The following is a 13,022-nucleotide window of genomic DNA, read 5'->3' as shown; positions in this document are numbered from 1 at the left end:
AAATTATAATATTAGAACAGAGCATTGTGAGCTGTGCTCTGCTACCAAGAACAGGGATACAAACTCTGTCCAGTTCTATTGGTTATATTCCTATACAAATAGCATTACTACTTTCTTGGACTGTGTTTGAACATACTTGTACATATGTGAATTCATACACACTGACTATATGGTACATATATTAGTCCATCGTTTTAAAAGGAAAACAGAAAAAAATGCCTGTCATTGGTGATATGAATATTGTGTAACTATTATCTGTTCTTTATACATATTTTTATTTTTCAAATAGTGTTTAAGCTATTAGATATCACCATAGCATTTTCAAACAAAGTTGTTGTTTTTTTTTTTTTTGGTTTCTTTTGTTTTTGTTTTGTATATATATATATATATATATATGTCTGTGTGTGTTTTAGGGTAGTCTCCTTTCTCCTTAATAATCTTCCACACTTCTTTTTAATCCTTGTAATTTACCCCCACAGTGTTTTCTCTCCTTACATGTCACTAATTGTTTCCCCCATTCCTTAGAACTTTTCATATCTCAGTTTTTTCTCCTTGTTTTGCTCTTCCCATTTACATAAATTCATAGACACACACACACACACACAGTGTGTCTTAGCTTTAGAGACAATGATTAATTAACGTTGTGTTTTTCAAAGTCATCCATTTTTCTCCAAGTGTCATGATTGCATTTTCTTTATAGCTGAGTAGCTTTCCATTGTGTGTGTGTGTGTGTGTTTGTGTGTGTGTGTGTCTGTGTGTGTACGCATATGGTAAATTTCAGCCTCATTGACCTGTTGGTTCATATGCAGGCTGCTTACATTTCACAATAGAAATAAATAAGAATATGTAATTATCTCTGTGTAGTACATGGATTTCTTTGGGTATGTGCCAAGAAGTGGTATGGTTGGTTTTGAATCGTAGCTTTATTTTTAATATTTTGAGAAACCTCAGATTCTCTGAATGTCTCTGTTAGTTTACACTGCTTCTAGCAGTAAATAAGGGATTTTTTTTTAATCCCCCAGATACTCAGCTGAGTTTGTCAATTTTTTTCATAGTAGTCATTCTGATTGGGGTTAGGTGGTATTTTAAAATAAGTAGTTTTCATTGCAGAAATGTTGAAGCTTTTAAAACATCTATAGGCAATTTATCTCTTTCACTTAAGCCATCAAATCATGTCCCCTCAATTCCTGCTGCTTCATTTCCTCCCATTCTTCCCATTTGCTCATTAAAGAACAATCTTTAAACATTCCTTCATCCTGTATTGCTTCTTTATGATATGCATTATGAACATTCAAAAGCAACCAGTGATTTCATTTATTTTTTCTTTCCTTTATCTACTTATTTATTTATTTATTTATTTAATTTATTTATTATTTACATTTTATTAACTCTGTATCCTAGCTGTATCCTGCTCCCTCATTTCCTCCTACACCCTTCCTGCATCCCTCCCTCATCTTCTCCCTGCCCCTTTCCAAGTCCTCTGATAGGGGAGGACCTCCTCCCCTTTCATCTGACCTTGTTTTATCAGATATCTTCAAGACTGGCTCCAAAGTCCTCCTTTGTGATCTAGCAGGACTGCTCCTCCCTTAGGGGTTGGGGAGGTCAAAGAGCCTGCCATTGAGTTCCTGTCAGAAATATTCACTGTTCCCTTACTATGGGAAACCAATTGGTTACTGAGCTGCCACAGGCTTCATCTGAGCAGAGGTTCTAGGTTATATCCATACATGGTCCTTGGTGAGTGTCAGTCTCAGAAAAGACCCCTGTGCCCAGACATATTTGGTCCTTGTGGAGCTCCTATTCTTTCCATGTCATAAAAACTCCCCCTTCTTTCATATGGTTCCCTGCACTCTGCTGAAGTTTTGGTTATGAGTCTTAGTATCTGCTTTGATACACTGCTAGGTAGAGACTTTCAAAGGCCCTCTGCAGTAGGCTCCTGTCCTGTTACTTGTTTTCTCCTATGTCCAATGCATCTCCCATTTGTCTTTCTAAGTGAGGATTGATCATCTTACCTCGGGTCCTCTTTCTTGTTTATCTTCTTTAGGTGTATAGATTTAATTATGTTTCTCATATCTTATAGGACTCTATGAGTGAGTATATACTATGTGTGTCTTTCTCCTTCTGGGATACCTCACTCAGAATGATCTTTTCTAGATCCCACCATTTGCCTGCAAGTTTCATGATTTCCTCGTTTTTGATTGCTGAGTAGTATTCCATTGTGTAGATATACCACAATTTCTGTATCCATTCCTCTGATGAGGGACATCTGGGTTGTTTCCAGGTTCTGGCTACAAATAAAGCTGCTACAAACATGGTTGAGCAAATGTCCTTGTTGTATACTTGAGCCAATTTTGGGTATATGCCTAGGAGTGGTATAGCTGGACCTTGAGGAAGCACTATTCCTAATTGTCTGAGAAAGCCCCAGATTGACTTCCAAAGTGGTTGTACCAGTTTACATTCCCACCAGCAATGGAGGAGGGTTCCCCTTTCTCCACATCCTCTCCAGCATGCGTTGTCACCTGAGTTATTGATCTTAGCCATTCTGATGGGTGTAAGGTGAAATCTCAGGGTGGTTTTGATTTGCATCTCTTGATGGCTAAGGATGTTGAGCATCTCTTTAAGTGTTTCTCTGCCATTCTATATTCCTCTACTGAGAATTCTCTGTTTAGCTCCGTACCCCATTTTTTTCAATGGATTAGTTGATTTATTGCTTTTTAACTTCTTTAGTTCTTTATATATGCTGGATATCAGCCCTCTGTCAGATATAGGGTTGGTGAAGATCCTTTCCCCGTCTGTAGGCTGTTGTTTTGTTCTGACGACAGTGTCTTTTGCTTTACAGAAGCTTTTCAGTTTCATGAGGTCCCATTTATTGATTGTTGCTCTTAGAGCCTGTGTTGTTGGTGTTCTGTTCAGGAAGTTGTCTCCCATGCTAATGAGTTTTAGGTTCTTTCCCACTTTTTCTTCTAACCGATTTAGAGTATCTGGTTGAGGTCTTTGATCCACTTGGACTTCAGTTTTGTGCTGGGTGATAAATATGGATCTATTTTCATTTTTCTGCATGTAGACATTCAGTTGGATGAGCACCATTTGCAACCAGTGATTTTAAAGGAAATGTGCTCGTACCATTAGAGCATGTTTTAGCATAGCTTACTCCAGGTACAAGACCCTCAAGAAACATGTATACAACATGAAAACTCAATATATCTTAAATTCAGAACTCTATTTTGATCTCTAAAAATGAAAGATTATTTACTGTATACTTTTGTACATTGCAATTATTTTACTGTCTTTGAAAATAAAAATTCATTGAAACATTTAGTTCACTGCAATGCCTTCTTTTAACCTTTGACTTGTGACAAAGATTTTAAAGGTTCAGAGAGTGCACGAAATGCTAGCATTATCCAGTTCAACTGATACTCTAACCAAGGACCATGCATGGGGATAACCTAGAACCCCTGCTCAGATGTGGCCCATGGCAACTCAGTCTCTAAATAGGGTTCCTAGGAAGGGGAACTGGGACTGTCTCTGACATGAACTCAGTGGGTAGCTCTTTGACCACTTTCCGCTGAGGGGGGGAGCAGTCTTGCCTGGCCACATAGGAGGACAATGCAGCTAGTCTTGAGACCTGATAAGCCTGGGTCAGATGGAAGGAGAGAAGGACCTCCCCTATCATTGGACTAGGGGAGTGGCATGGGAGAAGAAGAGGGAGGAAGGGTGAGGTTGGGAGGGAAAGAGGGAGGAGGTTACAGCTGAGATACAAAGTGAATAAATAATAAATAATAAATAACAATTAATAGAACACAGCAATCCCATGTTTACATCTTTAAAAAAGTTAATGGATAGCATTTTGGCTTTTTGCATAGCTTAGGATGCATATGTGAAGCAAGCACTCTGTTAATAAACTACACTCTGAACACATCAATTCCTTCCATTTTTAAAATTTTAATCCTTTTCAACATTATTACTTTCTGTTAGTACTCATTTCTGATGTCTGCTGAAATCATCAAAGCGTGATGCGAGAAACATTCCCATGGTAACTGTGAAGTTGAAATTTTTTTAACGGCTGTTTCCATATTTTATTTTTGCTAACAATTATTTTGTTAACTTCAAGAGACACTGAATAGAGTCATTGTTTGGGGAAACAGTGGCATGTTTAATTAGAGGACCATGTCTTTCAAATTTCTTACCTGGTGGTTGACCAAGGAATAAGCAGTGTGTGTTTAAGTAGGAAGCAAAAACTATTTAAATTTGCGAGTTACAGAGACTGTATGGCGTCCCCCTGCATCTTACCTCTTACATAACAAAAGTGCAGCACTTTAAATACATTTTAACTGTAGAGAACGGTGCCTTAATAAATCGATGTCAGAGAGGTTTAACACTGTGAGCCTTGCAGGTTAACAAGAAAGGCCCAGAGAGGAAATGACTAAATCCTCCGTGTAAATCTTCATTGACAGCTGATAATTAGCATGCAGCTTAGCTATAATAATTAGTTCCCTCTTTAGAAAATTTCCGGATGAACTCGGAGTTGGTACATTTCGTTCTGTCTTGCTTCTTTGTCCTTCTCTCCCCAGTGATTCATGTTATTTTTAGGGAGAAAGAACTCAAGATGCTACTCTCTTCTCCTGGAGTCAGCACTGTCCATTATCTATGCCATCTTGTGGGGTTTGACTGGGATTAGTCTCCTTTTGTCCCTTTCTTCCTGTATATTTTCTTTCTTCCCCCCAGACAGCTTAAAGCTTTGGGGAGGGAAAAGGGGTTAGCCACTGCTTGGTAAATATGCCCAGTCCATGGCATACACAGGCTAAAATCAGCTCTGAGAGAAATGTCTTCAACGAGGGAGGGGGCCCTTCTTGCCAGTACTTTGCCTGCCTCCATATGTACCAAAGCAGAGTTTGAAACTGTAGCTAACTAGAAACTTAACTTGTTTTCTAAAGAATAAAATAAATAAATATGAATATCACAAACTGATAAATAAAATCCATGTGAAAAACTTCATATTGTTATGTGACTGTTTGAAAATGAAAGGTAAATAAATTGATACTAAGGCGAAATTTTCTGTTGCTTTTATTTTTAATTCTATTAAATCAAAATATTAAACTATCATAGACCTTTTACTCTAACTGTACTCTCTATGAGGCTCTGACTGTCACCCGCAAATCTTCCAGTTGTTAATATAATATAATCCCTTATAGACAAGACTTTCTTTTTCTTTTTCAAAACGATTTATTTATTTAATGTCTTTTATGTATGTATGTGCTTTGTCTGCACACCTGAAGAAGGAATCAGATCTCATTAATAAATGGTTGTGAGACACCTCGTGGCTGTTGGGAAATGAACTCAGGAACCGTGAAAGAACAGCCAGTGCTCTTAACCACTGAACCACCTCTCAAACACCCCCCTTTTGAAATAACTTATTTATGTTTATGTTATGCACATTAGCGTTTTGCCTGCTTGTATGTCTGTGTGAAAGTGTTGGGTTCCCTGGAACTGGAGTTACAGACAGGTGTGAATCAACATGTGGCTGCTGGGACTTGAACCCTGGTACTCCAGAAGAGCAGTCAGTGCTCTTAATTGCTGAGCCATCTTTCCAGACTCAACAAGACTTTCTTATCAGAAAATTGTAAAATATATGTTTAATATATCATACATTGTCTTATTCTTTTAAATAAAGAGCAAACTTAATAAATCAAACAATTGCTTTCTGGTGTTGGGAACAGAAATGGTGTGACTGGTTGTTTGAGCTCACATGATTTCCTTTTTATTTAATCTGTATTAAAAAATTTAGTTCATGATATGAGCATATTTATATCCTTTCTCTTTCTTCCCTTCAAACCCCAATGTACTCCTCCTGAATTTCTTTCAAATTTATGGTCTCTTTTTTAAAATTGACGTTAAATACACACATTTGCATGTATATGTGTATGTATATTCCTAAAACTCTCCAATCAACTCTTCTCCTCCTGTTCAAATTTTGTGCCAAAACCAACCAATTAACCTCAGCTGTGCACTGTATAACTGTAACTTCCCATTTTTACATGTAGAAAACAGAGTTTGTTTCCTGAGATACAGTCATGTTGATTAAATGAGGGGATATAGAGCTAGCCCTTCATAAATGACACATCAGTGAACAATGTATGTGAATCAGCTCCTATTATGACCTTGATAGGCCCAATTTAAAGACATTTCATTGCAGAAATGAAATGTTTTATGAGATATAATTAATTTATTTATATTCACTATAGAAATTTTAAATAAGTAGAATTGTATAGAATTTCAGAGTCATATTTTCACTTATTTTAATTTTTTTAATTCTAGAAAATTGTTATTTTATACTAATTTCTTAGTAAGATCAATTGTGTTTAATTATATAGAATGCTTTTAATAGAACACAAACTAATACTTTCATTAAAATAGTATTTTCAAAATATTTAAAAAATAATACCATAAATTTGCTTGTATGTAAATAATTTCATTGTGCTTTATATAAATACTTTAATTTTTAGTAACTTTTTCTGCTCTTTACCAAACTTTCCTTACTACAGTTTTCCTTACTAACTGATTTCATGTTTAGAATACCCATTTTACAAACATACCATACTCAGTTCCTAGCAAATGCATGTAGATGAAGTAAACTGATTGGATATGGGGACCCACCCTTGCTCTTTTCTCTAGCATTGTCAATGACTCTTGAGAATCCAGTTAGCATTAGAGAAGATAGCTCATATCAATAAAACAAAAATATGATTTCAATTTTAGCAGAGGTTTGTTTTCCAACATTCAGTAAGACTGTATTGAATATCCATAAACATCAAGTCAACCTCTTCAGTCTCGTGGAAACGCAGGCTGTAAGGCATTTGCCATCAAGTAGGTTTGCTTGTGGAACTGAAACACGGTGACTGCTCTAGCGCCATAGAAGCAGAAGGCCCACACTGTTCACCACATGACTTCCACACTTAACTACACATGAGAAATTAAAGCCAATTAGGATGATAGAGCAACCTGGAAAAAACCAGCTACATATGAAGCATAAACATTGATGAGCCAATTATATTATTTGTCTTGAGAGGTTGAATTGAGAAGTAGAGAAATTATTATCATACAGTTATGAGTATTACTCAGTTGGAGGACAACAGGGATATTTGGCCATGAGGAAATTAATGAAGAAACCTCGGAAACAGCACGCCGAAGAACACTGACATTTAGAAGGAAGAAAATAAGAAAGAAAGAAACCAAGATGGAGCATTTCCTCGGAGGCCAATTACATGGACTTGTTCTCGTTATCTAGTTGCCACAAGATCTAGCTTTCTGTCCTAGGATTTGCCTTACCTATTTCATTTTTATTTTTCCAAAAGTTATTTTGCTAAATATCATAGTCATCTGTGGTGGTATAGTTACTTTTGGTAGGCTGAATTTTGATATAGAACAATAGGTTTTCATTGAGGACTGTAGGAACAGTTATGGAGCATGACACCCTATTTCTTTACCATATTGGAAATCCCTGTGGTATTTTTGTACATTCCTCTTCAGGTTACCTTAGGAGAAATTTCTTTTAATTCTTGGCACTTTGTGATGTTCTGCTTTGCTCTTGATATATTGCCCTGACTTTTTCTTTGGGTATAATGGAGTTTAGGGTCAATTTGGAAAGAGAGTTTATTTTTTTTCATAATGTGTCAAATACTAGAAGAACATGTAACAGTTGTAGCAATTTCTATTGTCTGTAAGTTGTTTTCCTCTTTCCCTAGCTAATCTAAAATATATATTTATGAAGTTAATTGAAAATATTTGTATATGCAATTTCAGATCCATAGGGAAATAAGTTAAGTTAAATAAGTAAATAATGTAGGACAGCGGAGTTGACATAGAATAAATATAAAATTAAATACATATATCCTTTTCAAAACACGGTTCTATAATGCAATGACTGTGTCCGTCCTCATTTATAATCAACACTTCTAACTTTTCCTGACAAAGTCTAAGATGATGATGATATATCACTACTTATTAAGAAGCACTTTAAGGACTGCTAAAAATGTTAGAAGAACAACGATAAAAAAAAAATCACGGGTTTTGCTTGTGAAAATGAGTGAGAAAATACAAACCTCTGCAAAGGTGTGTTTTGCTTGCCAGTGTGGTTCTGGTCTACTGACAAGCCTGAGCTGCAGAGGGACCCACAGCTGGTGAAGCTGTGTTGCATGTGTTGGTCACAGGAACAGCTGAAGTGTTCCATGCACTTGGCCTCTCCCAAACACAAAAAGGTTTAAAGAACATTGTATATAACCCTTGGAGTTTTTTTTTTTAATAAGAAAATCCCTTAGCAATTATTACGGGAAGTGCCTACATAAATATAATGAATTTTTCACTTGTTGCCTAAGATGTGACGACGTTTTATGATTTATGTATTGTGGCTATTTTGGCAGCAATTTCTTTTGAGGTAATGAATGAGTCAGGATAAATAATCTTCAAGTTTTTGTAACAATATCAAAAAGAAAACACATGTTATCATATAATCATTTAAATATTATAAACAAAATAGTTTAACTATTTCTCTTTGGAAAGGTTCAGTGCAGGAAAATAGGCTTTATTTACTGACCATATCATCCATTCCTAAGCAAACAGTTATGCATGTGTGCTATTAATTCAATGACAAGTTGAGTTTATTTTTTTATACTGCACTGTCATCTTCACATTGAAAATGCAATTGAGTCAATCAATTAAAAATTATGAAGGTAGAAAAAATAAAAATATGAGAAATGCAATCCAAAGAGCTTTAAAGCTTGTCCAAAGTTACCTAAGCAACTGAGAACAAACTCATGATTAAAATTTGTTTCTAGATTCTAGATGTAAGAATTTGGTTGTAATGCACCTGTATGCTGTGCTTTGGTTATGTTTGAATAGATAATCTGTGTTTTTTTTTCTTGCAATAGAATTTACCTTTGGAGATATTAAACTTTGGATGCCTGATTTTTCATTAGCAAAATAACATCAATGATCATGTAAACTATTACAATGCTGAGGAAAAGAGTAAAGATCACTGAAAATTAGTATGTATGTAATTTGCAACTGGCTAATGCATGCTCCAGTTTTTTGCTTTGCTTTATCCAATCTCTACCCAGAGTTGCATGAATTCACCTTTCTATTTTTGGGGTTTTAAAAGACACTAGAGAAGCAAAATGTATCAGAGAATAGATTAATCCATCAGAGTAAAAGATAACTGGTGACACAGTAAATAACATCTGTTCTTATTAACAAATAAATAAGACTCTTTAATTGTTTAGAATTTTAATAACCTTTGCAGAAGTGGAAATTCATAACAAATAGAAGTCGATTCTTTCTTTTCTTGTATCTGTGTACAGTGGTACCTATATACAGAGGTAATGGGGTGTTAATGAAGTCATCCACGAGCAAACAGAACCTCCGCAGATGGACTTAACTCAGGAAATAGCCTCATAGGTTCTCATTCCAATTCCACATTTTCAGTAAACAATCTTGGCTTTATCCATTAAGCTGTGATAATAGTTCAGCTAGGGACCTCATAACAGAATCCTTTCATCTATTTCATTGATTTTCTAAGAGTTTCATTTCCTGAGCTTTGCCTCTCATCCCTTTTGACAACTCTATGGTCTTAAACGTGTTAATAGTAATATGTGGTCATTTTTCATTTGACTTACCCATTTAAGATAAAAATTTTGTGATTCACAGAAATGGAAAATATCAGCAAGTTATCAGACTACCTGGAAAATTTTTATGGAAAAGAATCCACTTATCAGGGCTCATATGAACTGATGAGCTTTCATTTATAAAGACTAAAGTATAATGGCAGCTGAGAGCTTTGCTCTATATTTCTTCTAATATTGAATCCTAAAGTGTGCTTTTCTAATTTGTGAATGTCTGGCAAGGACTATTGTATGACTTTTAACCTAAAAATTATTAATTGGGACTTTTTTCTGCAATTCAAGGGCCTCTATCTAATCTCTTTTTTATTTCAGTTTTTCTTCTCTCCCAATAAAATGTCTGATACTCTTTCAGTGCTACCTTCAAGATTTAGTCTAAGCTTTGCTACTTAGAACAAATGGTTCAATATCTCAAATGTGATGCTGATGCAGGATTTTTAAATCTTGCAATACTGCTTAATTTAAACCAAAGATTTAAAGACTCTACTTAACAGGATTTTGAGCATACAAGGTTGCTGAGCAGATAACTGGATAAGGAACACACTCGTCTTCACTATATTGTTTTCATTTTGTTTATTTGAAATGAGTCTCATTAGGTAGCCCAGGCAGGCCTTGACCTCGCAAACCCTCTGCCTACTGGATCTTAATAGAGAGGAAATATTTCATGTTTCAGATGCAAAATATGGAATATAATTCACACTTCTATTTAGTGTTTGTGCTTCAGTGTTCTAGTCAGCTAGACTCACATACTCTATAAGTTGTTTGGTATTAAATTCCTCAAGATGAGCAATTTCTTTTTTCACTATTTCCCAAGGAGACTTCAGTAGTTCTTCTCTTCTCTGCCTGGTCTTGGGGCCAATATTCCCCCTCATCACCAAAAGCCCTCATATATCAATTCAGAAGTCCTAAGTACTAAACTGCCATATGAAATTAAAGATCATACCACCAACAAACAAGTGTACACATGAGACCTTGCCAGATTCTGATTTCTTAAATTTAATATATGTACCCAAAATATATTGTTTGTAATTTCTAACATAGACAAGAATGCGTGAAGATAGGCTGAATCACAGCTGTGGAAAGCGGATCCCCAGTGGGTTTTCAGAATAATCAGAGTTGTGATTACAACTTGGTGGTTGCCAGGGCTGTGCAGTTTGATTCGGATAGGATGTTCTGAGGTGGTATCCGTTAGGACTAACTAGGCACACTTGCGCACATTTTTAGTGTGGCTGTTACGTCTTGCTACACAAAGAGGAGCTTTACAATGACCTTTTAAGTATTTCAGTGTACAGTAACTAATTGTTATTGATAAATTTGTCCATGTTTTAAAAGCATTCGAAAATACCTTAGGAATACATTCGATTTAGATCTTCAGATTAATAAGCTAATAAACATCTTAATGTTCACACATTAAAATATAGGTCATATGACTCTACAGTCAGTCACTTCCTTGTACCTGTGGGTCTTGATTCCACAGATTGAACTTTGGGCATAACTTTTTTTTTTTTAAGTATCATACATATCCTAAACGTAAAAGGACTTTTTCCATTATTCCACAAACATTAAGATAGAAAAGCAATTCACAAAGCATTTCCTTTGTGTTAAGTAGCTTAAGAATCTAGAGATGTCTTAAAGAATAAGAAAGAATACTCTTTGGTTGTAAGTACAGACAGTCACATTTTATGTAAAGGACTCGGGGCATCATGACATTATACTGCTGGGATAGCCAGGACAAAATTATGCGGATACTGAGGCATGAGCACATATTTCTAATTCTCTTTGAATAACTCAGTTTCAGGATTTATATGGATGAAGCAAACATGAAAACTGGGCTTTGGGGAAAGTGTTACAGATAGCCCCAAGTGTTCTGATGTACTTAGTGCAGGCCTCTCTTTGCATTTCAGAACTCTTGGATCTGAACAGGACGGCGATATTTCACAGCCCCTTTGCATCTCTGGACCTCCATACGATGCTTTTGGATGAGTATCAAGAGCGGCTCTTTGTGGGAGGCAGAGACCTTGTCTATTCCCTGAACTTGGAACGAATCAGTGACGGCTACAGAGAGGTACTGAAATGCCAGGTGTTTGAAACGGAAGAGAGGGTGTCAGAGAACATTCTTCCCCCACTGTGTTTCTACCACTTTAAACTTTATAATGATTGCCTAATTGAAATAAGATCTTCATTGTAAAGAAAACAATTGGAGGAAGGTTGTAAGCTTAATATATTAATTTTCTAGCATATCACATCAATGTTTTCAGAGAGACACTTTTCTTGTGATTTGATGTTTTTGCATAGTGAGTGACCTTTAACTGTCTTGAAGAATAAGTTGGAGCATCATGGATTAATAACTGTACCTCTGGGCTGTATTGTTCCCACATCCAATATGGACCTGTTATATCAGTATTATTGTCTGGTGTGTACTCTTCTTGGCAATATTATTAGACAGATGCTCCTTAAACTTGGTGAAAAGTAGAATATTAAAGTAAGATCAATGCTAGCACACACCTTTAAATCCAGCACCCAGGAGGCAGAAGCAGGCAGATCTCTATGAGTTCAAGGATATCCTGGTCTATAGAGCAAGTTTCAGGACATGCAGGGCTACAGACAAACTCTCAAACAAACAAACAGAAAGAAACAAACAGACAAAAATTAAAATCATAAGTTGGAAATGGTTAACTGTGGGAAGGAAAGCAGTTTATACAAAAGAGAATTGGGTTCAGAGTTGTATCAATTTTACATGAAACATGAAGAAACTTAAATCATAGAGGTTTTTTGGCATTAGTGTGTGTATGAAATAATCCACTTTGTTTATGTTTCATTTTTATGTTCATCAAAATGGGCCAAGTCTGTATCTTTAAAATTTAAAAAAAAAAATTGACAAAAAGCAGCATTCCCCCAGTCTTTGCCAAGTTCTAATTCCTACAGGAAATAATTTAAAATGTTTTGCTGTTTCTTTGAGTTCTTTTTACTTTTGTGTAAGATTCGTGCACTAGGAAATGGGGCCAGCACTTAATGGGAGAACGTATAATTAGCACTCATAAGGTGCTTGGCTCAACCACAGCCTTCCTCATCCTCCTATAAATACGAAAGCTACCATTTTTGTACAGTTCTCCATGGATAGAGCTGGTGTTTGAATGTGTGTAGCATCTGGTGACTTTTGAGGAGACAAAGACTTGCTTTCTCCTTTTTCAGTAGAGAAATCCAGTGACCTTTGCATTACCTACTGTCTGCAATGCGTGGCCTGTCCTCCACCTTCCCTATATACAAAGACAGATATTTTTAATTATATAAGAATCACATGTTAGAACTATTAGAACCATGAAGATAGTTCATAACATCTTAATTTCTCTTCCT

The 13,022-nt window shown here is 35.8% G+C and overlaps 1 protein-coding gene across 1 annotated transcript in view; it reads left to right on the top strand.

Moving 5' to 3' along the window:
* Positions 1-13,022, top strand: part of Sema3e (semaphorin 3E) — a 247,529-nt gene that overhangs the window by 130,828 nt on the left and 103,679 nt on the right. Inside the window, exon 2 of the mRNA XM_060374241.1 lies at positions 11,573-11,733. Within this exon, the coding sequence (XP_060230224.1) occupies positions 11,573-11,733 (161 nt within the window). The remainder of the gene's footprint in view (positions 1-11,572; positions 11,734-13,022) is intronic.

Source organism: Meriones unguiculatus, chromosome 21 (genome assembly GCF_030254825.1).
Source record: "Meriones unguiculatus strain TT.TT164.6M chromosome 21, Bangor_MerUng_6.1, whole genome shotgun sequence".
NCBI lineage: Eukaryota > Metazoa > Chordata > Mammalia > Rodentia > Muridae > Meriones > Meriones unguiculatus.
This window is presented reverse-complemented; position numbering and strand designations above follow the sequence as displayed.